Raw genomic sequence first — 27,752 nt, 5'->3', positions numbered from 1 at the left:
GGTGTGCCTCAGAGCACATCAGCAAAGAGAGTATCGAAATCTTGGACGGAGTTTGGTTGAGCTGATCCACAATCTTGTAGTCACTCTTTTTAATGATCTTCATAAACTCGTCCACATCCCTTTCAAAAGAATTGTCAGTCCTGTCTGCAAAGGCACCGGATCCACTACTGTCTTCAGCACTGTCAGGATATCTCCATACTGCCCAACAAAACTCTTCAGACGATCATCTGTCACAAAGCTAGCCAACTCGACCAGTGAAGTCAACGGCTCACGATGGAAACTGTAGGAACAGGTCTTCCGCTTCGGCTCGGGGATTGTTGCCATCTCTATCAGTAGACAAGCTCTGGAATGTACCTGAGAAATGATATGCATGCAGAGATTAGTTTTTTTTTTTCTTTTTTTTTTTTTTTTTTTTTGATTTTTTCTTTCAATTTTTTTACTGCGTTTCTTTTGGAAAAATAAATATGCTATGATGCACATGATGCAGACTGGACTGGCTGGTTGTGCAAACTGATCACTAGGTCGAAGCTTCAGTCAAAATCAGAACCCAAATCCAACTTAAAGTCAACTGAAACACGGATGTCTGAACAAAGTCACCAACAGAACCGAGTCACCAACGGTACCTGTAATGATTAACCTTTCCCCACTCACGGGTGTAGTCTAGGCCAGGGTAAAGGCTGAGAGAAATGCAGCATAAATAACCTTTCGCAGAATACCATCATATACACACCCGAAGTATGTAATGACGATACCCCACCAGGGTCTGAACTGCTCGTGATATCAATGTTCCGCTAAGTGGCGCAATACCACCCGCTTCCCATGAATCACTCTATTCCTAATCATCCTAGATTTCACTCATGGTCTGGGTATTGGACCTTTTACCTCGACTGACTCCCACCCCACACAGAGAAAACAGACAACCAGCCAGGCAGTAATGAATAATGAATATGAATGCAAACATTAATGCACACAATCAATGCAATCAATAAATGAAATGAACAAATAATGAAAGCAATAAATACACACAGCACAAAGCAACCAAAACCTTAATCCTAGAGAGCGCTAGGAGAGACTCGCTCAGGGAAGATGGACCAGCATAGGTCAACTTCTCTATATCCCCAGCAGAGTCGCCAGCTGTCGCATCACGCGAAAAAACCGGCGGGAAAAGAAAGAAACAACAGAGCCGCCACCGTGCGTTATTTATCCCAAAAGAGGGAAAGGAAACGCTCAGAGTAAACCTAGGAAAGAACATGGTCTCGCGACCAAAGAGGATGGGTTCGGGAGTCGGTTATGCGAAGGGAAGGTATTAGCACCCCTACGCATCCGTAGTACTCTACGGGATCCACGCACAAAAGGAAGGAATATTGGTTGCTATAACACTGCTCAAACTCACACACACTGGCTGAAAGAGACAAAAGAAACTGACTGAAACTGACTCGGCAGGATGTCGCATCCTGGGCCTACTTAGTCTATCAGGCATAGACATCAGAGTCGAAGTAGTTCGGACTGGGGAAACGACACATGCTCGCTAGGATATCGCATCCTATGCATACGTATCTTCTCGGACGAGAGAAGAATCAGAGCATTCGTAGCTCGGCTGACACGCACACAAACAAACACAGGCAAAGGCAAACATGGAGCCTGAATGCCAATTACTGGGCTTACATCAGCATCCGAACCAACACACACCCACTGGAACCCAAATGCCACTCGATGGACTTACATCGGCTTCCAAGCACACAAAAACACAACAAGTTAATAGGGAGTCGGGGACTCGAGCCTATAACTGTCAACCACACACTCAAGAGAAAAGAAAAGGCGCCCGGAGAGATCAGCTCAATCTCCTGCCTACATATTTCATCTGGTGTGAAGATCAGGGCGATGTAGTTCCCCTACGCAGGGACAAAGGACTAGCCTAACCAGATAACAGAGGGAGACACAACACTAGGGAGACTACGACTCGAGCCTAGATGTTGTCATGCAAAGTCGTCCCTAAGTTAAGGTTTCTAACTAACAGACACAGGAAAAAGAAGGGTCTCGATTGCAACTAGGGCAAGAGAAAGGGAGATCTCAATCACAACGAGGGTGAGAGAAAAGAATTAATGTTAGTGGTTAATCAAACTCGACAAGACATCGCATCTCGTGCCTACATATCTCATCTGGACATGAGAATCAGAGTTGCCGTAGTTCGGCTAAACTATTACTGTTGGTTTGTGTTTTTTTAAGTGGACAACGTCACTGCACAATCTACCTGATGCTCGACCTTTGGAGACTTACTCACCTGTAGTAGAAGGAGTTAACGTATCCTTAAGAGGGGATGATGTTTGTTTGTGTTTTAAGAAAGCTCAAGCAAGAAAGGAAGTCCTATACGAAGGAACCGTGCTACCTTAATTGACATGCAAACGAGACTACGCGGAGTCTAACAACCTAGGGGATATGATCACACCACATGAGCACACACAAACACATTCAGCATAAAGTAAACACACCAACAAGGGGGCTCAAACGTGGGTTAGGTTTTAGTCGAGGGGTCACATCAACCTCAACAAACAAACCTCTGGAATGGGGTGAGTGTTGCTCTTAACCTTGCCATTGAGGGGCTAAGGTGAAGCAGATGAAAGGAGATGAGGGGTGTGCCTCATTGCTTCTATCCCTGGCCTGGGAGAGCATTTGACAAGAATGTGTGGGTTCAGAAAGTGGGAACCCTTCTACACATTTGATACTGACTCAACTGTGCAATTGCACAAGATCTTGGGTTTTTATCTGTAATGCATCAACACAGTGGTGTGAGCAAAACAGAAGACACACTGAATAGCAGGGGATAGGTTGCTTATCCCTTGGTTCTGCCAATTGCCTCTTCACTTAGGAGGTCTTTGACTCTGTACAAGGACAAATTAAACATACACAAACATTGCCTCTTAAGGAGGACTTCAGACAGTTGCCTGGCCAAGTAACAGGCCAGGTCTTCCAGACTACATGAAGAAAAAGGAATTATACCTCAAGCAAGTTGCTAAATAGCAAAGCAAAGCAAGTTCAAAGAACTTAAGCAACTAATGGTACCTGAAATAATCAAACCAATCAGTATACAGTTCAACAGTCAAATCAAAAGGAATGGAATCCATAGACAAATCAGGTAGTCAAATGTGCAAAGCACAAGACTCAAACACATGAGTCAAGCCACCTACAAAACAAAGGTTAGCTCAATAACATTCAAGCAAGCTCAAACAAAAGAAATTGATCTCATTGGTCACTGGGTGTTCAACCTGAAAACACAAGCTTAAAAGTGAGTAACTGGACCACTAGGGCAAGCCTAGGGTCAAAAGAGAATGAAAAAGGCAAAACAGCAAAGGGCAAGTAATCCAAATCATGTTCAATCAATCAAGAAACAATTCCAATTGGATTCATGTTCATATCATGCATCATCATCAATTCACAAGCAAAATAAACCAAAGCATGGCAACTGAAAGCTCAATGAGGTCAACAGAATGACTTGCATCAAAAGTCAACTCAAACATTCTCAAAAATCATCAAATAATTCAAGGTCAATCCTAACACCTAGCATGGTAAGCATGTCAAATTTCATTGCATTTGGACAAGTGGAAGGCAGTCAATGAAAATCATAAAGTCAAAGCAAATTGAACATGCTCAATGAAGTCAATAGCAAGACTTAGCTCAAAACCAAACATAATCAATTCCAAAAATCACCAAATAATTCATGCTCAATCAAAATCCATAACATGACATGCATATAAAATTTCAGCTCAATTGGATCATGGGAAGGTGGTCAATTAAAATCAGAAAGTCAAAACAATTTCAATCATGCTCAAAGAAGTCAAACAAACATGTATCAACTTCAAAAAATCATAACTAAATGAAAACAGATGAGAAATGAATGGGATCAACACCAATGCAAAGCTCAAGATGTCTAGTTATCTCATGCAAAATTTCATGTCCATCTAGTACAATATGAGCATTTCACAAAACAAATGGCAAAGTGCATCACAAAAAGTCAACATTTGACTAGACAGGGAGGAAAAATCTCAAACAAATGGAAAATAGCACAATTAATTCCAAGAAAAATCACAAGTCAACTAGACATATGGGAGAAGGTTCATGCAAAAATTGGGGTCAATTGGAGGTCAGGAAGCATGTCATCAAAATTCATGAAATTGCACATCCATGGTGTGACACAAGTTGTCACACCCTACTTCAAAAATTCAAAGCTCTCAAACCACATATGATAAAATCATGATATTTACACCAAAATAAACATGAATGAGTGTAGAATAACCACACAAATTTTCAGAATCATTGGATACATCCTCATCATTTCACAAAAGAATTGGCAAAAGGTACAATATTTGGTCACATGTTGCAAACCCTAAGGCCATTTAAAAACCAATGATCAGAAAATTCATTAAAAATCATGACAAAATATTAGACATCAAACAGGACATGATGCAAAAATTGGCATGAAATTTGGAATTAAAATGAGCAAGTTATGAATTTTCAAAGTTTGATGAACAAAGTGAAATAAAATGTGAAATTAAAATGAAATAATTGGAATAATTAAATGACCGGGTGGCAAAGTTGTAATTTGGGAACTCATTTAACTAAACGATGGCGTTTTGGGGCAGCTGAGGAAATAATGTGATTGGTGCATGTGTGAATAGTGCCATGCAGCGTGTGAATTCAAGGAAATCTGGGCAGGGATGAAGATGTTCTAGGGTTCATGAATGCAGGCAACAACCTTCATCCCCAAATCGGGTTTTCATGAAATTTTTCCAGAAAGTGAAATTGAATACACAGAAACATTCAGCATGGCAAGGCAAACAAGGATCCAGCATCAATTTTCATTAACACACAACCATAAGCGCGAATCGAACCAAAGAAAATCAACATCAAACTTTGCTCATGAACAAAAATTCTCAGAAACGATTAAGGAGCATATCAATAGAACCATTAGAGCACACACATGACAAATCCAAGCTTCATTTTCATGGAAACAAACTAATGAAAGAGAATCGAGCAAAAATTCAAATGAACATCAACTTTCATTTTCAGATTTCTTGCAAAATACTTAACCAAATTACATGAGACAAAGCTCATAATGATCAGGGTGCTAAAACCTACACTAAGCATGGCAAATTTTTGGAAATAGAGAGAATCGAATACTAACCAAATCTGCAAGGCAGATGAAGATTCAGGTGTTTTCTGGCTTGGATATGCTCAAACAGATGCAGCCTTGTGCTCCCAATGATGGATAGTGAAGATGCCTTGGCTCAGTGTAACTTGTCTTTGCTCGAAACTCCATCTGCCATGGCTGAGCTTTGGAATAACAATTGGATAAAAGCTCCTTCCAGCTGGAGAAGGATGGTTGCAAAGTGTTCACAAAGTTGCTTAGATGGTGAATAAACAATGTCCAGATCGTGGCCTTTGGAGGATTTGGCAGATTTTGGAAAATGCAAGCAAAATGGAATTTGAGAGAATGAAGAAATTTCTGTATGTGATGGCTGCTACTAGGGTTGAGTTTGACAGAAAATGTGATTTATATCATCTGTTTAAGGTTCCTAATCAATGTGCTAAGCTTGTTTATGTTAAATGAAGCCAAATGCACAATTTTGCTAAACTTGCCACTTTGGACCAAAAGGAGGTATAATGGTAGCATGCTGCTCGAATTTGGGCTTCAAACATGTTTCAAATAACCTTCCAAACAATTCCCAATTGGCCAAATGTGCTGAAAATACTTAAATCAAAAAGTCAACTTTGGTCCACACTTGAAATTAATTAGGTTAGGTCCAAAAATGCCATTTTGCATGGTAAGGTTTTGGTGCATGAAGTTTATATTTTTGGAAAGAGGAGATGAAATGTGGTTTGTAGGAAAAAACCCCACCAAAATTGGCCAAATGGTTTGAGAGATATGGCCTTTTGAAGTTCAAGATTTTGTGAAAATGATTTGATCATATCTTGACAACCATGCATGGGAATTGAGAGTTCTTGGACTTTTTGGAAATGGGAGAACAAGATCTTCAACTTTCATGTTGGGCAAAAATTCATTTGAAGCTTGTATCATGATGTAAGTTTGGGATCAAGAAGTTTCCATTTTTGGCAGTTAAAATTACAGGTCCAGTTTCTATTTTGGGAAATTTTCTGATTGGCTTCAAATTCTTCAATGATGTTGATTGCCATGATATATGAGGCCTATTGGGACATGAATAAGCTCTCTCAAACCAAATCCATCCATCAAAACCACAAAATCAACCACAGTTGACCAACTTTGACTTTCTAGGGTTTCTGACTGACTGTGCATGAACTGATGGCTTCTGAACATCCAACCCTTGGCTTAGACACTTCAAATGGACCTCCAAGTCATGTGAACTTGTTGGACAAACCCTAGGGCCTTGACTCCTTGAGAAACACCCTTGCTTGCTTGGTTGACTGATCTCCTGATCAGTTTGACCTAATTCTTGACTTGCTTGCTCTTGAGGCAACTGAGGGCAATGCAATGCTATGCAATGGACCATGATATGCTATGGCCTAATATGAGATGGTATGTACAATGATAGGTGCAAATTTGAGGTGCTACAAATAGGAGTAGAATGAATTTTCTTTCACTGAAACTCTGAATTTATAACCTGATTTTTGTGGACTTGTGGGCTCAGATGAGAGAGGCCCAAGTCCAAAATTTTTTTTTTTTATTTATTTAATTTATTTAATTATTTATTTATTTATTTATTTAATTTTATTTTATTTTCGTTTTTCGTTTTTTTTTTTGAAAAAATATTCCAATTGCCATGATGAAATGCAAATGCTAAATGACCTAAGAATGAATGCATGCATGAGGTGTAAAGCGTATGCTTCCAGGAAAAATGAAGGGTAAATTTTGGGGTATTACAGCTGCCCCTATTCAATCAACTGGAGACCTGGAAAGAAGATAGCAGCGGCTTTCGTGCTTTCGAGGTATCAAGGGATTGAATACAATAAATGCCCGAAAATTTGCAACTGAAGTGAAGTGAAGTAACAATGCCTGTCAGAATCGGCAAAGAGGTGGTCTTGAAAGAAGAATCCGTCTGGTACGGTGAGAGTTAGTCTGAATACCGAAAAGGAATGTTAACCTGGATACTAAAATAAATAGTAACACAGAAATAACCATGGCCTGAATGCCGCTCATCAGTCTGAATACTGGAAATGACTTCGATCTGAACATCGAAAGATATGAGATTATTAATATCGGTCTGAACACCGAGGGGCTGGCCTGAATGCCACAAGTTGCGTCGATCTGAATGTCGGAAACTTTTTCGATCTGAACATCGGAAAACTGGCATGAATGCCACTTTGATCTGAATATCGGAAAACTGGCCTGAACGCCACAAGTTGCATCGACCTGAACGTCGGAAACTTCTTCGATCTGAACATCGGAACACTGGCCTGAACGCCACAAGTTGCATCGACCTGAACGTCGGAAACTTCTTCGATCTGAACATCGGAAGACTGGCCTGAATGCCACAAGTTGCATCGACCTGAACGTCGGAAACTTCTTCGATCTGAACATCGGAAAATTGGCCTGAATGCCACTTCGATCTGAATATCGGAAAACTGGCCTGAACGCCACAAGTTGCATCGACCTGAACGTCGGAAACTTCTTCGATCTGAACATCGGAAAACTGGCCTGAACGCCACAAGTTGCATCGACCTGAACGTCGGAAACTTCTTCGATCTGAACATCGGAAAACTGGCCTGAACGCCACAAGTTGCATCGACCTGAACGTCGGAAACTTCTTCGATCTGAACATCGGAAAATTGGCCTGAACGCCACTTCGGTCTGAATACCGGAAAATTGGCCTGAATGCCACAAGTTGCATCGACCTGAACGTCGGAAACTTCTTCGATCTGAACATCGGAAAATTGGCCTGAACGCCACTTCGGTCTGAATACCGGAAACTTCATGCCTTTCAGAATCAGCAGAAATAGGGAACGATAATAGAGGCGGCGCATGGGCCAATGACACTTGTTGGGGATAACAAAGGTAAGTCACGAACAATCTTCAGTCTGAGTACTGGAAACAACTTCTGGCTTATCACTTGGGATACCGAGAATGCCTTGTGCTTTACATGCGTATGTTTGAATTTGTCAATGGCGTAATGCTCAATGAAAATGGAAATGCTACGCAATTTGCAATGCAATATGATTCTACATGCAGGGATACGAAATGCTGGGTAGAATGCCAAGCTGAGGCAAGGGAATCTGCTGGGGAAATGATCACCATCTTCTGGACCCTGGCAAGGCTGCTGGAGATGCACAGCGCAAAGAATTCTGTGGGGAAATGACCCGCCACACGGTGTTCTAGCAATGACGAAATACCGAGATTCTGACTGGGGAGAGAACGACATTGAAAACCTGTTGTTGGGGAAAGCGATAGTGGTTCTGGCAACCACGATCTATGAGAGATGACTCAGCAGGGGAAGCAAACACCGATACAGTACCGAGGTTCTACTTCAAGGAAAGAAACCATGGATCTGGCATTGGGATTATCGATCTGGCCTCGAACTCTGAGGAGCAGCCGCTTCTGCTGGGAAGATACAGTCTGGCACTGTCAACTCCGCTGGGGGTATATAGTCTGACACTGTCAACTCTACTGGGGAGTGTATAATCTGAAACCACCACTTGGGGGGAGGTACAGTGGTGAGAACCTGCTGGGGATTGAAGAATCCAACGCTCTGATCAGCTCTGCAGGGATAAGATACCGAATTCGTCTGTTGGCGACTTTACTGGGGAAAACATTCACGATCATCTGCAGGGGATTTAAGGAAATGCCCCGAGGGTACCTGTTCTGAATAGACGGTCCAAACCACTTAAAATTTACAGCACTTTTAAATGTTTATTAAGCATGTACCTGTAAAGCTCTTATGTGTCATGATGCAATGTTTATCAAAAAATTCGGACGTCATTTTTGTAAACAAAACAGAAAAATGAAAATGAAAACAGAGATATACTGAATAACATGATTGAATGGCCTCTGAATAGGCATTTACATCAGGAAGCAATTCCTGGAAAGAGGTAATCGCACAACAGATAAAAACAGACATTAATCTAATGGCAATGTGAAATGGATTTCTATTGGGTTCCAATTCTGCTATGACTTGCTCGTCTTCAAGATCCTCCAGATGATCAGCTTTCTGAAAGAGTGATTGGACTGTTTCCTATCCTTCAAAAGTTTCCAGTCATTGACACGAGATGAGATTCAGAACTACTCAGATCGCAGTCATTCGCTTAATCCCTAACTTTTGCCTGGATCGCCCTTTTCGGGTTTTCAATCCACCGGAATACCCATTTTTGCCTAAGTTGCCTTTTCAGGTTTTTAACTTACCGGGTGTACAATCTTTTCACTTTTAATCCCTAATTTTTGCCCGAACCTTTTTCATTTTCTTGGTTCGCCGGGATGCCCATTTTTGCCTGGACTACTCTTTTTATTGTCCAGTGGGTCTATTTCATGCGAAGTATTTTTTAACTGCGTCTGAGTTCACCGGGGAAGTGAAGTTTTCACCATCCATCGTTGCAAGCATTAAGGCCCCACCATCAAAAACCTTGGTGACAATATACGGTCCATCATAGTTAGGAGTCCACTTGCCCCTGTGATCTGTCTGAGGAGGAAGGATCCTTTTCAACACCAAATCTCCGACCTGGAAGCATCGAGGACGCACTTTCTTATCAAAGGCTCTTTGTTCAAGAAGAAACTGCCTGCCAATCTTCTCAAAGTCTTTCTATCATTGTTGGATGCCCCTGCAGGGTACTCTTGATTCATCAGAAAGCACTTGATGTCGTGATACCAGGGCTTGTCATCAACTACCAGTTCAGCAGCAAACACATACGCGGCCCTGTCGAGGCACATCACATCGATCCTAGGAGCGTGGTTCCACCGAATCACATTGATCATGGAGGATAGAGTAGCAAGAGCATCTGCCATCTGGTTCTCATCACGAGGTATATGGTACAACTTTACTGTTGTGAAGAAAGTCAACAGTCTTCTCGTGTAATCTCTGTAGGGGACCAGATTAGGCTGGAGAGTGTTCCAATCACCATTCACTTGATTGATTACCAGAGTTGAATCTCCAAAGATGTCCAGAGTCTTGATTCTCAAATCAATGGCTTGCTCAATACCCAAGATACAGGCTTCATACTCAGCTTCATTATTGGTGCACTCGAAAGTTAGACGAGCGGTGAAAGGCATGTGGGCACCTTTCGGAGTTGTAATGACATCACCAATTCCACTTCCTCTGGCGTTGACGGCCCCATCAAACATTAAAGTCCACTTTTCGTCTGGATCAGGTCCCTCTTCAACAACTGGCTCTTCACAGTCTTTCATCTTGAGGAACATGATGTCTTCATCTGGAAAATCAAACTTCATTGGCTCATAATCTTCAACCGGCTGTTGAGCAAGATAGTCTGACAGAATACTCCCCTTGATGGCTTTCTGGGAAGTATACTGGATGTCGTACTCTGTCAGTACCATTTGCCAACGAGAAACTCTTTCGGTGAGAGCTGGCTTCTCAAATATATACTTGACTGGATCCATCTTGGAGATCAGTAAGGTTGTGTGAGACAGCATGTATTGTCTCAATCGCTTAGCAGCCCATGCAAGTGCACAACATGTTTTTTCAAGCATTGAGTATCTCGACTCGCAATCTGTGAATTTCTTACTCAAGTAGTAGATGGCATGATCTTTCCTACCTGTCTCGTCGTGTTGACCGAGAACACAACCCATGGAATTGTCTAGTACTGTCAAATACATAATCAGCGGTCTCCCTGGGATCGGAGGCACAAGGATAGGAGGATTCTGCAAATACTCTTTTATCTTCTCGAACGCCCTTTGACAATCATCATTCCACCTGATAGCCTGATCTTTTCTCAATAATTTGAATATTGGCTCACACGTGGCTGTTAGGTGAGAGATGAACCTCGCAATGTAGTTCAACCTCCCTAAGAAACCACAGACTTGTTTCTCTGTTCTTGGCTCAGGCATTTCCTGTATCGCTTTTACTTTGGCCAGATCCACCTCAATCCCTTTTCCGCTAACAACAAAACCCAGTAGTTTTCCAGATCTCACCCCAAAAGTACACTTGTTCGGATTAAGCCTCAGCTTGAATTTCCTCAAACGCTCAAACAGTTTCTGCAAATTCACCAAATGTTCTTCTTCTGTCTGAGATTTGGCAATCATATCATCAACATAAACCTCGATTTCATAATGAATCATATCATGGAACAGAGTCACCATCGCTCGCTGATATGTTGCTCCAGCATTTTTCAGACCAAACGACATCACCTTGTAGCAGAAGGTGCCCCATGGGGTTATGAATGTTGTCTTCTCCATGTCTTCTGGTGCCATCTTAATTTGATTATAGCCAGAAAAGCCATCCATGAAGGAGAATACCGAGAACTGAGCCGTGTTATCCACCAAAACGTCAATGTGAGGTAAGGGGAAATCATCTTTAGGACTAGCCCTGTTCAGATCCCGGTAGTCAACACACATCCGTACCTTTCCATCCTTCTTAGGTACCAGAACGATATTTGCAACCCATGGCGGATAATTTGTGACTGCTAGAAACCCAACATCCAACTGTTTTTGCACTTCTTCCTTTATCTTGACAGCCATCTCTGGTCTTGTTCTTCTGAGCTTCTGCTTGACCGGAGGACAACCTTCTTTGAGCGGCAAGCGATGTACCACGATGTCTGTGTCAAGCCCTGGCATGTCCTGATAAGACCAAGCGAAGATGTCAACATACTCTTGCAGCAATTCAATCAACCCCTTCTTCACATTGTCTTCCAAAGCAGCCCCTATCTTGATTTCTCTCTTGGCATCCTCGGTGCCGAGATTAATCACTTCAACAGACTCTTGATGCGGTTGAATGACCCTTTCCTCTTGTTTTAATAACCTGGTAAGTTCTTCAGGGAGTTCACAGTCTTCATCACCCTCTTCTTCAGCTTGAAAGATTGGATTTTCAAAGTCGAAGCGAGCCATAGCAGAACCGTTATCAATAGGATCCGGTGATGTGCATCTGTGCTTATGAGTGTGAAAAAAAAGAAAAAAAAAGTGGAAACTAAACAAAACATTGCCATTTTTTTTGAAAAACTGCAAAAATAGAAAGACAGGGAACGAAATATTTGAATGCAAAAAGACGTCCTTTATTTATGATAAAAAATGCAAGTGTCACATAGATGAGCCCTACAATGAGTCATTACGCCCTGGCGGAACATAAGACTTGGATATGCATGAATAAACAAAGAAAATTACTTCTCTAGACAAGTGGATTGGACAATCTCCTCAGAAGACCAATTGTTAAGAACTTCACTCGGGATCCTCGGACGCACCCAGTTATCGATGTCGCAATCACTATCCCCGTCTTCATTGTTGACCGCAGAGACTAATCTGACTTCTCCTTCAACCATGTTAACGTTGGCTCCACCATGCTGGGGCATGGGATTGTTGACGACATTAGGAGCTGGTGCAAAGTTAACGGCCTTTGAATCAATGAGGTCCTGAATTACGTGCTTAAAAGCTTTGCAGTTCTCAATATTGTGGCCAGGTGCCCCAGAGTGGAAGCTACACCTAGCGTTGGCGTCATAACCCACCGGAAGCCTACCAATGGGAGGATCCAGAGTGCGCAACTGCACAAGTTGTAGTTGTTGAAGACCAGAAAGCAACTGAGCGTACGACATTGGAAGAGTGTCGAAACGCCGGTCCATCGGCCTTGGCCTCGGTTGATAGGAGGGTCTGTTACCCGGTTGTTGTGGTTGGTACTGAGCTGGTTGACGCTGTGGTTGTTGTTGTTGTAGTGGTGCTGCAGCTGGAATGGTCACAACCGCAACATACAGTTGTTGATGATAGTTCTGAAAGTTATTCCTCCGGTTATCCCTGTTCTGATAAGAAGATATGGCATCCGCATCCCCTTCTCTCCTCTTCTGTCCCTGAATGAACGGCTTCTTCACCCCTGATGAGGATCCACCTCCACTCTGGGTCTTGTATGTCCTCAGGTAATTCTCCACTCTCTCTCCGGTAGAGACTACATCAGCAAAATTAGAGGCATTGCAACCCACCAGGCGCTCCAAATAAGGTCCTGGTAGAGTGTTCATGAACATGTTAGCCATTTCCTTTTCCAACATAGGAGGTTGAACACGGGAAGCTGTTTCTCTCCAGCGTTGAGCGTATCTCTGAAGCACTCATTGCTTTTAAGAGACATATTTTGAAGTTGAGTTCTGTCCGGAGCCATGTCTGCATTATACTGATACTGCTTCACGAAAGCCTCAGCCAAATCCCTCCAGCAACGGATGTGGGCTCTGTCCAGCCTCATATACCATTCCAGGGATGCCCCAGCTAGGCTGTCCTGGAAAAAGTACATAAGCAACTTTTCGTCATCGGAGTATGCAACCATTTTACGGAAATAGGCTTGCACATGGGTCTTCGGGCAAGAGTTGCCATTGTATTTGTCAAATATCGGGACCTTGAATTTCGGTGGCACTCTCACACCTGGGACCAGCCCCAAGTCAGCAACATCTACTCCCAGAGGATTCTGTCCTTCCACTGCCTTCAACCTCTCTTCCAATCTTCTAAACATGGGGTCCACACCATGACCCATACCAAAGTCTTCCTGCAGCAGGGGGAACTGATCGTACTGATCATCATGAACGGGCTGTTGACCGGAGGTGACATGTAGGATTGGGATAGGCCCCGGTCCATTGGGTCCATTAGCCTCTCCAGCTAGAGGATCAGTCACCGTCTCTGGTTGAGCAGGGGGATTCCTCTATATCATCTGTCTGAGCTCTTGCTGTCCCTGAGCCACCCCTTGAACCACATCCATGAATTGATTCATGCGGATTTTCATCTCGGCGAACTCTACCTGTAGGCTTTCCATTAGTCTTTGTTGGTTTCTGCGGGTACCGTACCGGTGAATGCCTGGGTCAGCTATCCTGTCGATGGAACACCAAACAAACTGAGAACACTATGGCGGTACCTATTATGCAAGACATGCTAATGAATATGTAAATGCAATGACATGTTTATCAATTCCAAAGGTATTCTACCCCCTTGATTCCAATCTCTCAATAGATAAACGATGTAAAAAAAAAGACTAAGTCGTTGAGGAGAACCAAGAAAATTCCGACTAGAATCAAGTAGAAGATATAAACCCCACAGAAATGGATAAGCATGTGTGAATGATTATGTGATACAAAATGATGTGAATGCAGTACAGTGGCATGGGAATCAGGATCGTTGTATTTGCTTGAACATCTATCATGTTGCACTGTCTGGAGAGAAATTAAGAGCACACCAAACAAAGGTCATGGGATGGATCATGTTATCCTTAATATCAACCACCCATTTTGGTGGATTATGGTTTACACCTTATCAACACCCAAGTTTCATTGATATTAAGGATACCTGATCGGATCAACCATGAATCAAGGGCTTGTTGCAAGTCACGAGCATGGAGTTTAGGTTAAGAACCACCCAAAAGGAGTGTACTAAGGTTTAAACCTGCCAAACATGTTCTACAAAAGGTTCCCATAGTCACAATCCCATCTTTCGGATATTATCGGAGGAACGACTACTCGTATTCCAAAAATATTCTCAAGAGAGACTCTTATGAATGTAGTATCGTGTAACAATCGAATCAAATCTTACACTTGAACGACTTTCGCACTACGTCCTACGAATAGGCCAAGATGGGTTTGGTAAACTAAGGTCCTCGGCTTCTAAGGTCTATATTGGAAAAAGTAATGTCTAACCACAACTTACTTGTGTGACATTATTGATCTCAACATGACCTCCACCAAGTGAATGGGCTTGCAAGTCAACTTGCTAAGGAATAACTCTGCACAAGTCGACAAGACTATGCCATTCTCCTATCCTAAGTGCACTCGAGTTCGGGTATAAAACTCATCTCACAAAGATCACCAAGCAGCCATAGCCAGCCAACGGATACAGCAATGATATGTACACAATGCAATAAGGTAAAGCAGGTAAATAAATAACTGTACAAAAGCATGAACACCCAATAAACAAACAAACTACAAAAGCTAGGAGGGACTCGCTTAGGGGAACCGGGTCCCCAGCAGAGTCGCCAGCTGTCGCAACCTGAAAAATACAGTGTGCAAAAAAACAATTGGCGAAAGAAAATGACAGAAGAGTCGCCACCGTGCGTTATTTATCCCAAAGGAGGGAAGGGAAACGCTCGAAGTAAACCTGAAAAGAGGAAAGGAAAAGGCAAGGTCTCGCAACCAAATCTTGGGTTCGGGAGTCGGTTATGCGAAGGGAAGGTATTAGCACCCCTACGCATCCGTAGTACTCTACGGGATCCACTTTTGTAGTTCTTGTCTAAAAGGTGTGAGTTTATCTTGTGTTGTTTACTAAAAAAGGGTTAAATGAAAATGACTCGCGCGGATGTCGCGTCCACTGCATACGTATCTCATCTGAATATGAGAATCAGAGTCTTCGTAGCTCGGCTGACCTATGGGTTGGGGGATGTGTGCTCGCTAAGACATCGCGTCTTATGCCTACGTATCTCATTTGGAATGAGAATCAGAGTAAGCCGTAGTTCGGCTAACTACGGGGTTATGGATTGGGTTTTGGACGAACGACGTTACTATGCAATCTACCGGATGCTCGACCTTTGGAGACTTACTCACCTGTAGTAGAATGAGTAAACGTGTGTTTAGGAGAAGAAAAATCAATGAAGGGTTAGGGTTTGGGATGCTCATGCAAAAAGGCAGTCCTTGACGAAGGAACCTGCATAAAGTAAACACACAAAACATTGCCTCCTATCGAGGTCTTCCAGCTAAGAAAGCGGTAAAAATACGGGAAAATGTAAAAGTACCACACGGATAAAGATCCGAAGTAACAGTAATTAACGGAACAAGGAAACCCTGAGATCCTTCCAAGCTAACACCATCAAAGAAAGTGAGTCAGTACAGGTAATCGGAATGAAACCTCCAGGTGGTATCCCACAAATAAAGTGGAACACCAGGCAAACCATCTCTGCAAGAGTCATATGAGCCCTTACAAAACAAAACTCAACAAACAGGTTAGAGAAACAAAATAGGGTAACCAAGAGTTGCCCCCAAATCAAAATGTAACCACATGAATCATGCCATTAAAATTCACAAAAAGCTCACAAAAAGCAACCAAGGGTAGGAGGCCTAAACCTCTTGTCAAACACATACATCAAAAGGGTATCAAATTCACCCATAATACCTCATACACTCAGATGATTCAAATTAAGAGCATAAAATTATGGGAATAAGGCAAACCTGATTGGAGAGCTTGATTGAAATTGAGTTGCACCCGTGAGGTTTACAAAACAATCTTTAGGGTTTATGTGAGGCAGAGGTGATTATGTGCAGTTGAGTTCCCTTCAGGGTTTGGAGGTTGCTCTGAACTCTGTTAGCTCTTCTCTCACTATCTTTTTCCTCCAGTCAGGATAATAGGAGTAGAATGAATTTTCTTTCACTGAAACTCTGAATTTATAACCTGATTTTTGTGGACTTGTGGGCTCAGATGAGAGAGGCCCAAGTCCAAAGTTTTTCTTTTATTTATTTAATTTATTTATTTAATTATTTATTTATTTATTTTATTTTATTTTATTTTCGTTTTTCGTTTTTTTTTTTGAAAAAATATTCCGATTGCCATGATGAAATGAAAATGCTAAATGACCTAAGAATGAATGCATGCATGAGGTGTAAAGCATATGCTTCCAGGAAAAATGAAGGGTAAATTTTGGGGTATTACACTCTCCAGTAAATTTTCTGGATGGAATTACTCCCCTTGAGTTATATCCTCATTGGGTTGAGTCTTGATTGACCATTTTCTTTCTAGCTCTTACCTAGATAGATATCCTGGTCCCCTAAGAGTATATTACCCAGTAACTGGTAATATTCTTCTTAGCTTGTGGTTTGTTACTTCTTGCCCAATATCCGGCAAAAGTACCCTTTTTTTCTCTCCTCAGCAGAATCCCTAATGGATCTATTCCTTGAAAAGTATATCCTTGATATGTTCATCCTAACCGGTGACGGATATCTTTTCTTCCCCCGTGGAGTCTACCCTTGATATGTTCACTTTAACCAGTGACGGATATTCTCTTCTTTGGTATTCTATCCAGTAACTGATAGATGTAATCCCTACTTTTATTTCCCTTTTTAGAGTATATCCTTGATATGTTCACTTTAACCGGTGACGGATTTTCTCTTTGATTTGGTATTCTATCTAGTAACTGATAGATGTAATCCCTACTTTTATTTCCCTTTTCAGAGTCTATCCTTGATATGTTCACTTTAACCGGTGACAGATTTTCTCTTTGATTTGGTATTCTACCTAGTAATCGGTAGTTGTAAATCCTACTTTGTCCCCTCGCAGATTTAATCCTTGACATGTTCATCTTAACCGGTGACGGATTTTCTCTCCGACGGTTTTCTATCCAGTTTTTGATAGATGTAATTTCCCCTTTGTTGTTCAGTTGGTATATCCTTGATATGTTCATCCTAACCGATGACGGGTATCCTCCTTGACAGCCCCAGGCAAGTCTATCCTTGATATGTTCATCTTAACCGATGACTGATTTTCTTCCTTGTTGAGTTTATCCTTGATATGTGCATCCTAACCGATGACGGATACTCTCACCCTTGGTCTTCTGCCCAGTAACTGGTAGTTGTAAATCCTATTTTCTGCAGTTTTTCCTAGCAAGGCTATTCCTACCCAGTAACCGGTAATGAATATTCCCCCTAGCTTTTCCTCAGCGAGTCATCCTTGATATGTTCATCTTAATCGATGATGGATGTTCTCCCTGTCAGATTTTGTTATCTCCTTACCCGATAATAGGTAATAGGTAATAGATTTCTGCTCCTCTTGTGTTGAAGTTTTTCTCCCCAGTTGAGTTGAGTGCGTATTTCCGTAGTGAAATCGTTGTTCCTCTGCACGAGTCGAGTATTTCAGTTTTATCCTGACTTATTCATATCCCTTGCAGATGTCGTTGTTTCCCTGGCTGAGTCTTTCCATTTTTTATATGGATTTCCTCGAGTCCCCCAGAGGTTTTAAGTCGTAGCCTGGCCTACACATAACCCTTTTTACCCCCCCCCCCCCAGAGTCTCTGTCTCCCCAGTGAGTTTTCCTTATGGAATGCATTGTGCTTCTGCGGATTTTTAGTCTCCCTGATTTCTTTATGGCAATATCTCCTCACAGAGCGTTTGCTTTTGCATTCATATCATAAGCACCATGAGGTCTCTTAGGGACCAAAATTTGTTTCTCTATGTTGTTATTTAAGCCCATTCTACTGAGTCGAGCCAAAGATTTTAACCTTCACCTCCTCAGTTAGAATGTCCTTAAATAGGGGCAGCTGTAAGACCCCAATTTTGACCCTAAGATCCCTCATGTAATTCCATCATAAGCATTAGCATTGGGATCATACCTTGGCATCCTCCTTACCCCTTTTCATTGGGTTTGTTTTGGGAGAGATCACCAAGCACTTGGTGGTTATATCATACTTGTATATTATCATTTTACTAACCAAAATACCAAAAATATGTCTTTGTATTTGCCTAACTCTTTTGTAGGTAGGGCTTGATCTCATTGATTCATCAAGATCACATCTAGGGTTTGAGACCCTCATGAACAAAGAGCACAACCAAGAATTGATTCAATAATGGTTATGAACATCATATATGAGTCCCAATGTCCTCTACATGTTAGATTGATCAAGTTTGCTTCAAGAGTTTGAGGGTGATTTGCCTTGGAAACCCTAGTTTTACTGGGTATCTTGAGTAACTTCTCCAACAAGCTATCTTACCAATTGATAAAATTTCTCAAGGGACACTTCAAAATTCATCATCTTATGCATATATGATCTACCATGAGCCAAGGAATTCAAGAGAATTGGAAATTAGCAAGTTGGTTGATGGTGGTTGGCCAGATGAATTCATCTGATCAAAACTGGGTCTCCCTAGATCCTATCTCCTACAATTTGCATCATATGAAAATTATTCCAAAATAAAATTTACTCTAAATGGCATTTCAAACAATTTTCATGTTTAGACCTAGAGCTAGTTTTGCTTGGAAAGTCATTTTTTATGTTGGAACATTATAGGTCATTTTGTCTAAACCCTAATTTGAAAGTCAACTTCCCAAGGCCATAACTTGCTCAAGTTTTATGATATGAAAGATTTCCAAGTTGCACAATCAAATTCAATGTGTCTACTTCAACTTTGATGTTTGTAGTGGGAGCTAATTAAACTTCTTTGAACATGTGATATGAGGCTACATTATAGGTCACTTTTGACCTATACCATTGATCAAGTGATTTTTCCAAACTTCAAAAATGCATAACTCTATCATTTAAAATCCAAATGGCATGAAATTGGTGACCATTTTGAAGGAATTTGAGATAGATACAACTTTGATGAATACACTTTTCTCATTTGAAGCTCCCATAAAAAGTTAAGCAAGGTGGAATATTGAGACATATGGCTTGACACTTAGAAAATTTTTGATATGTCAATTTTTTCCAAACTTCCACCTCAAATTTCTCCAAGTTCCAAGCTCCAAATTAAAAAGTGTTCAACATCAATCTTGTTCCTCTTGATCTCACCTTTCCAAAGAGCTCAAATTCATTCATTTTGGACTTGGAATGCATAGGCAGCGCATGACTTAAACAAGTTGATATCATTTGGCATGGATCAACTTCAAACATCAATGTTCAATTGCCTTGCATTCCAAGCTAGCTCCAACACATCTGATCATTCATTTTGGACTTCAAACCATCATTTCATGGGCCTATGCGCGCCCATGCACCATGCTATCATCATTTGCCAAATTTGGAAGGTTGAAAAGAGTGTGCAAATATCACATGGATTTGGCTATATATATAGCTGCATTTGCTTAGAATTAACACACACATTGCGCCAGCTTTGAATCCCCATTGAAAACCCCTCACTCTCATAGGATAACCCTGATAAATTCATTTGAATTTGAGCTTGAATCTCCATTGTTTTGGAATTCAAATCTCCAGGAATCCACTGCTTCTAAGCCTTTCCATTCCTCTCCTGCAAGCAAGTGAAGTGAAGCTAAGCACAATTCGGATCAAGATCTAACCAGTTCAGACCTCCATTGAAGGTAATTTGCAGAAATTTTAAACTCTTTGATTCTCTTAAATTGTTGCTCAATTCCATTGATTCTTGAGTTGTCTGAAGTCCTACCAATGTAGGAAAGAAGATTGAGTTGCTTTGAGGCCAAATCGAAGCAACTTAGATCATGAACCTCATTTTTCAATTCCACATATCTCTTAATATATTTGGAATTGGAGGAATTGGAGGTGATATTCGTGCTCAGTGATGTTTTTTCTTTAAGATCATGTCCTTGATTATTATTTTGGTGATGGATCATCTTAACCAGACCGGTGGAGCTCACCGGAGCTCTGGCTCCAGCGATGAGGTGTCTCACCTCTGAACCACTTGATCCAAGTCCCACGTTATAATCTGGAGAGTTGATGTTGATTACTTCATTTGCCACGCGGTTGACTAGGACATTGGTGGAACACGCGTTTTGGATCATTAGATCTGCCACCTCAATTAATGAGGGAGATCTGATGGTCCACGTAATTTAGCATTTTCTGAATTTTATTTTAATTCCATTTTCTTCAATAATTCATAATAAATTTAATATTGATCCAAAAAATATGGGACTTTCATCAAAAAATTTCAAATATTTTTCTCTTTCATATTCTGAATTAAAATTATTTTTTGGATCATTATTAATATTTTTCATGAATTAATTGATTTTTCATTTATTTTTAATTGTTTAAAAATATTTTTAAGTGTCCAAAAATTATGAATTTTTTTCTCCAAGGTCCTTTGACCTTGTTTGACCTATGATAAATCTCATGGCCATTTATTTGGTGTTTTGATGAGGTTTTAGGATTTGGACAAAACATATTTGAATTTAATGCATTATTTTATTATTTTTAATTGAATAAATGCCATTTTAATTGTGTTGACCATTTGGATTGACTTAATTGAGTTTCTTATTTGTTGTTGGGCCTTGGTCAAGGTTGATTTGACTTTGTCAAGTTAATATTATTGGATTTAGGGGATTGGTGAAATGTACATTCCATCTTCCAAAATGAATGAATAATATTAATTTGGTAAAAGTCCTCCTTTGACCAATTTGTGATCTCATTCATCCCTTTCCCTTTTCATTTAATTCTCCTTCCTCATCCATTCATTTCCCATTGGCCAATGACATCTCAAAGTCCTAATGCTAGTTGATTGAAAGATTAACATGAGTATGGATGAGATTAGGCCACACCTTTTGCATATTTTTGTGTGTGGTATGTTTAATGAGCATAGTTCATAATACTATGTCTCCAACATACATTAACACCAAAAGTCCATTGCCCGACCTCAAATAGTTGTGACTTCTACATAAGTCCAATTACGATTGCTTAACATAGCGCTAAATTTGTGACATAAAAGGCATAAACATTCTAGTTAGTGAGATTGTAAGTCTCCCCTCTTCCATGGTATTGTGTGGAAACTTGGCCTTCTTTCCTTCCTTAGGAAGATGTTTTGGTTCAAGGATTCATGCTTGTGGTAAGTGGGTTGAGTGTTCTCCAAATAATGTCTTGAAATCAAAAAGCAAAACAAAACTAACTACTAACTTACTAACCATTAACTTTTAATTTCAAGTCTTTACTTTAATGCAATTTACTTTTAGCACTTTATATCATTTGCCATTATACATATCATTCTAATTGTTTATGTTAATGTAATTTTCACTTTGTCCACTTGGACCATATTGTGTGATATTGTTTTGTTTGCTTGTTTGTGTGGTCTTTGACCATTAATGTACATAATAATAACCAAAAACCCTAAAAGACTTTTGAGTGGACTGTTGGTTTGATCTTGCCCAATTGGACTTAGAATTTAGGCAACATTCCTTTACTAATGGACTTGGCCAATGCCAATTTGTTGAAGAACCAAGTACTTGCAATTTGGAAATTCATCTGATACATCATCCAAGATCTCTCCAGTTCATCTGCAACATTGATCATTGTTAAGTTGTTATGTTGAACCTGTGACTTGTAGAATGCATCTGCTACATAGGCTATTTTGAAGAAGATCATGAAGTGGATAAGCTTGGATGGGGCCATCTTTATTTGATGCCTTTGCTATTCAAGATTGATATAATTGTGCATTTGTATGTTGTTTGATTCTAAAAAGTCCAAAGGAATTCTGGGTTTCTATTGACATACTTGTCTATTGGATTGCTCCCATTTGGTCAGATCTTTTCAACTTTAAACTTTTAAATTTTTGTTCATAGGGTAGTCTCTTCATCTCCTCCCCATTTCTTTAATTTCAAAATCTTTCCCTCCATTTTCAAAACCTTCTTTATGTGAACTACTTTTGTTCTAACTTTGACCATCTTTTGCAAAAAAAGATAGAAACTTTGGCCGTGTGCCATTGCATTTTCAAACTTATTTTCTTAAATCAAACTTGTAAATAGACTTAACTATACTTGACTTAAACCTTCAAAAAGCCAAAAAGAACTAACTCATTCACACCATTTTTAGGCCTTTATGCCTTTCAAACTTAAATTTTGTTAAAACCAACACACTCATCTTGAAATTTATAGCACGAACTACGAGGTTTTGATCCCTCATTTATATGGTGGTACATAGGCACAAGACCGAAGGTCTTGTCAAACACCAAAATATAATTAATGAGTTCTTTTTCTCATCCCCTCATTCTAATTGTTTGTAAACATCACTTTGTACAAAATACATATGCACACAAAAAGGGCTCCTTAGGAGTACCTAGGACACTTTGAGTGCTAACACCTTTCCTCTGTGTAACCAACCCCCTTACCTGTGATCTCTGATTTTTATTAGTTTTTATTTGAAAACTTCTTACTATTTGGGTTTTGTTCGTACTTTTTCCTTGGAAATAATAAAAGCGCGGTGACGACTCTTGTTAATTGATCTCTAGCTTGTCAATAACTTGATGATCATGAATTTCCCGCTATATATATATATATATATATATATATATATATATATATATATATATATATATATATATATATATATATATATATATATATCAACAAGTTTCAAATTGATGTCGATGTTTCTATAGCAACAATTAGTCAACAACCTCTACCTTCTTTGCAAGGCATCACAAATATTGGAAGGATGATTTCATTGCATCCAGATATGATCCAGGCTTCTCAAATAGCCGGATTTGTTCGCCCAACTCTTATTGAAGCTCCTATTCTACCTCTAGCCTCTAAACCAAAAGCATTGCCTTGACTCCAAGTGTTATAATTAAACCTCAGTTTGCAAGGTGCAAACGAACTTTCGAACTATATGTACAACCTCGTTCGACATCAAAATTCCCATGCATTCGAAGAAAGTCTCCAACGCCTCGAAGAGAGCCTCTATAACGCTTCTCCTCATGGAAACATTGTACAAGAGGTTGCGTTAAGAAGAACTCATAATGATGTCCCAGACCTGACCAAAGAGAAGAAAGACAAAGCGTCCAACTCGTCCAATTCGTCAATGACCGACTGAACTACTTCAGCGGTGACGAAGCGTCTAAATGTAAGTTGTTCGCCCTGACCCTGGTCTGACCAGCTCGTCTATGGTTCAATGGTCTACCTGATGAGATCATTACGTCATAAACTGATTTTTGTGAAGAGTTCCCCCTTATATTTCTCCATCCGTTTGTATTACAGATCCAAGATATTTAAAACACATGACTTGTGAGATAATATTGTCTCCATCTTTTACCTCAAGGTTAGAAACGCTTCTCATTTTGTTGAATATACATTTCATATACCCTGTATTACTTCTGCTTAGGCAAAAGTCATGGGTTTCTAAGGCTTGTGTCAAAGTCTCAAAAATCTCATTTAAATCCTCCTTTGAATCTCCAAATAGTTGAACTATATTATCTGCAAAATGCATACATATCAGTGCTACCTCTTGAATGTGTTCCACAAGTACATTTAAAATTAAAACAAAAAGGTAGGGACTTAGAGTTGAACCTTGCTGCAATCTTATTGTAATGGGAAACTCGTTTGTCTATCTACCCTGTGTCTACACACTAGTCGATACCCTTTCATACATATTTTAGATAACTCATATATAAGTAATTCTAACCCCTTCTTCTCTAGAGATTTTCACAAAAATCTCTCGCAACTCTATCATACACCTTATCCAAGTTAATCAAAATTAAATGCAAGTCTTTTTTTATTTCTTAACTTTCTTATCTTATACTTTTCTCAATTTTCAACAATTTTACACCTGAACTATTCTTTAAACATTTTCTTCTACTCTAATTTTACTTAGGATACTTTCATTCCACTACCGTGATTCTTTAATTCAATATTTTATATTGGATAATCAAACACTCATCTCATTTTATCTAACCTTGAGACATGCTATGCATAGTAATGCTAACAAATGCAAGGTCATATATAATTTTGGATTCTAAAAAAATGAATGGAGGGACTATAAGAATATTGACTTCTGACTTGTACGGCTTAACTTCACAAGCAACCGGCAACCGGCAAAGCTATAACAACATGACTAAAGTCCAAAGTATCCAAACCGCACGCGATCCTCCCCTCCCCAACCTTTGGTGAAATCACCGCACTTCCTCTTCTCCTTCAGATCCCTCACACTGCAATTCGATCCAACTTCAGAACAAGGTTTCCCAGTAAATTAAGAAGATGAGTCAAGTTTTCGAAGGATACGAACGCCAATATTGCGAACTCTCTGCTAATCTCTCCCGCAAATGCAGTTCCGCTTCTCTTCTTTCTGACAAAGGTAGTTCCAATTCTAACTCCACTTTTTCATTATTGTTGTTTACTTGTTTTGGACTTCAATTCATTGCTCTGAATCTGATTCGTAGCAAATTGTGCCGTTGAATCATTTTGTGCTACTGCTATATGATTTGATCAAGTGTTTTATGTCAACAGTGTTTGATTTTATCATTTTACTTTATTCTGTTACTGATATTAGGTTTCTTATTGGATGAAGCAGAGCAGAATGGAGTGGTATGGATTCCATTCCATCACTTATCATTATATTTCTTAAAATACTCAAACGATGGAATGTAATCTTCATTCCATTCTGATCCTTTCAATTTTGCTTCGTTCTTTTCATGATATCCAAACATAATGGTTGATTTGATTAAGCTTAGTGGAGGTTATGAGATAACTTATGAGTAGAAATGTCGGAGTATCAAATGGGCCACTCCTTTCCATTTAACACTTTAGGTCTATGGGTAAAAATTCATTATTTTAATGGGAGTTTTTAGCAACTTTGTGTTGCCAATTTTGTCAAAGATGAAGTGATTTGCGCGCCAAGGAATGGATTCCATGGCCACGAAGCTGAAAAAGCAGAAGTGCTGAAGCTCCACCTAAGTAGGAGATAGGGACGTGGCTAGAGGAAACATGCCTGCAGCTGGATATTTGTTAATCCGAGCGTGTGCAGCTGTTTTGTTGATAGGAATCTTGGTAGACAGAGGCCGCTCATAGTTTATCTATAAATACCAGATGTATAGAATGACTAACATGCATCAATAATGCAGCTCTTTTTTTCATTTGCAATTTACCTTTAATTGCAAGTCTTTACTATTTTATCATGATTTGCTAGTTTTGCTAGCTTTGTTCACCTCACTTGACACTCTATTGAGTAGTTAAAGAACTCATAGTTGAAGGACATAGTTCATTTCTCAATGAAATCATCTGAAGAAAAGGAAACCATTGTTGATAGTAATTAGTCGATCTCTCAGCTAAATTCAATTCACGTAAACAACAATGTTTTTTTGTTTTTGTTTTAGTTCTATGGGGAACACATGTAGGAATGGATGCTAACTATGATATTCCGACAACACATAGGAGGATGAGAGCTCTTGTTAGTTGTTACAACTAAATGGCGGAAAAGGGGAGGGGGAACCACTATTCTCTGCAATAATACACTGGTTTTATGACTGGAAGAACACGGGGCTTTCTAGTCCCACTGCAACAACTTTAACTCTTCATCGTGACTCCTCTTCACATAAAAGAAAACAACATACTTACACATCATTGATTACATATATAATAGATATATTATTACTAATTAAAAAAAAAGATTACATGTATTATTTGATATTTGATTTTCAAAAGGTTTTAGAAAACACCAATTAATCGATTGTCATATCATACCAACTAAACATACCCTTGTGCATATATTTGGCCAACAAACATATATTGAAGAGTACTGCATATTTGGTACCTATGGATTGACATAGATATGATCATATGTTTCTTTTGTTGACATTGTTCACTCATTGGAATTTAATTCCCAAACAGTTTTGCTGGAGAAGCTGGATGATATTTACTGTGCCGTGGGTCAAATGTTTCATGAGCATGTTTCTCTCACTGCCACATAAATATATGTCAATACCATTTTTTCTTACATTAGATCCTGTTACTGATTTTTCGTTGTGATCAATACTAATTTCAGAAGAGAAGCTGCAAAAAATTTCTGAGATCAAAACTGGACTTGATGACGCAGATGTTCTGGTACAATGTTGAAGTGTTTCCTTACATTTCATGGCTTTTATGCTTATGAAGTTTTTAAATTTTATATATATATTTTTTTAATTTCCCTCACTTATCTCTCCCTCTCTAGATTCGGAAGATGGACCTTGAGGCAAGAAGTCTGCAGCCAAGTGTAAAAGCAATGCTTCTTGCAAAGTTGAGGGAATATAAATCTGATCTAAATAACTTGAAAAAAGAATTTAAAAGATTAACATCTCCCACAGCTGATCAGGCTGCTCGGGACGATTTGTTGGAGACCGGAAGGGCAGATGCATATTTGGTATGTCTAGAACTCTCGAATATTTTACTTCATACATAGTATATATTTCTTGAAAATGAAAGAAGGAAGCTCGTGACTTTCTTGTCCCTGGTTAGAGTCTTACAGAGCCCTAAAGCGGGAAAATAAAGTTGTTTCTAGTTTGTTTGTCAGATATGTTTTATTCTCTTCTGTATCTCCTTAATGGGATCATGAGTGAAAGTTTCTTCACAAGTTAATCAAACTAACTACTATAAAGGCTCTTCATAGTGTGATATTTTAATGTGACTGAATGTTTCCTTTGTTACTAATATAGAAACTTGAGTAGAAGTAGCTTCCATAAATCTGGCAGTGGAAGTAGAAACTGCAATATGGGCGTGGAAAGCATGAATAGTAGAAGCATACACTCATTTGAAATATAGAAACTTGGGTTGAGATTCAAGGAGTCATATTTTGTAAATTGGGAATCATCATTCCCTAACCTGAGAAGTTCAGGAACTCATAGGAAGAGAAGATAAATAGAGGAATTAGAGAAGATAGGAGATGGATTCATGGTGATTCGGATGAACAAGCTTCTTGCTCCTGCAAGGTTTGGCTTCCAAGAAAGAATTTTCCGATCATTTCTCTAATTTCACATCAAAAGATTGAAGCTTCTTGCTTCTAGGCATATTTATGTCTTGTTCCATACATGCATGATGTTGTATTGAGTCTCAATCCCATAGTTCCTAACATAAAGTCATGAATCTGGAAACATGAACAAACCCGTCAGTGCAAGTTTGCAATGAACACAATAGACCAATTAGGTAAATGAACTACTCAGCTCATATGAGCTAAAACCCAGTTCCAAGTTCCAACGAGTGGAACCTAGTC

General features: G+C 39.7%; 1 protein-coding gene across 2 annotated transcripts in view; it reads left to right on the top strand.

Annotated features, from left to right (window-relative positions):
- The first annotated feature begins 24,570 nt into the window (after window positions 1-24,570).
- Window positions 24,571-27,752, top strand: part of LOC127119601 (vesicle transport v-SNARE 12) — a 4,678-nt gene continuing 1,496 nt past the window's right edge. The window contains exons 1-3 of one of the 2 annotated variants that reach the window (XM_051049859.1): window positions 24,571-24,863; window positions 26,550-26,608; window positions 26,718-26,906. In XM_051049859.1, the coding sequence (XP_050905816.1) occupies window positions 24,767-24,863; window positions 26,550-26,608; window positions 26,718-26,906 (345 nt within the window). In that variant the 5' untranslated portion in view covers window positions 24,571-24,766. Of the gene's footprint in view, window positions 24,864-26,395; window positions 26,609-26,717; window positions 26,907-27,752 lie in introns of both variants that reach the window. The other variant, XM_051049860.1, reaches the window with a different exon arrangement.

This window comes from Lathyrus oleraceus, chromosome 2, assembly GCF_024323335.1.
Source record: "Lathyrus oleraceus cultivar Zhongwan6 chromosome 2, CAAS_Psat_ZW6_1.0, whole genome shotgun sequence".
In the NCBI taxonomy this organism is placed as follows: Eukaryota; Viridiplantae; Streptophyta; class Magnoliopsida; order Fabales; family Fabaceae; genus Lathyrus; species Lathyrus oleraceus.
This window is presented reverse-complemented; position numbering and strand designations above follow the sequence as displayed.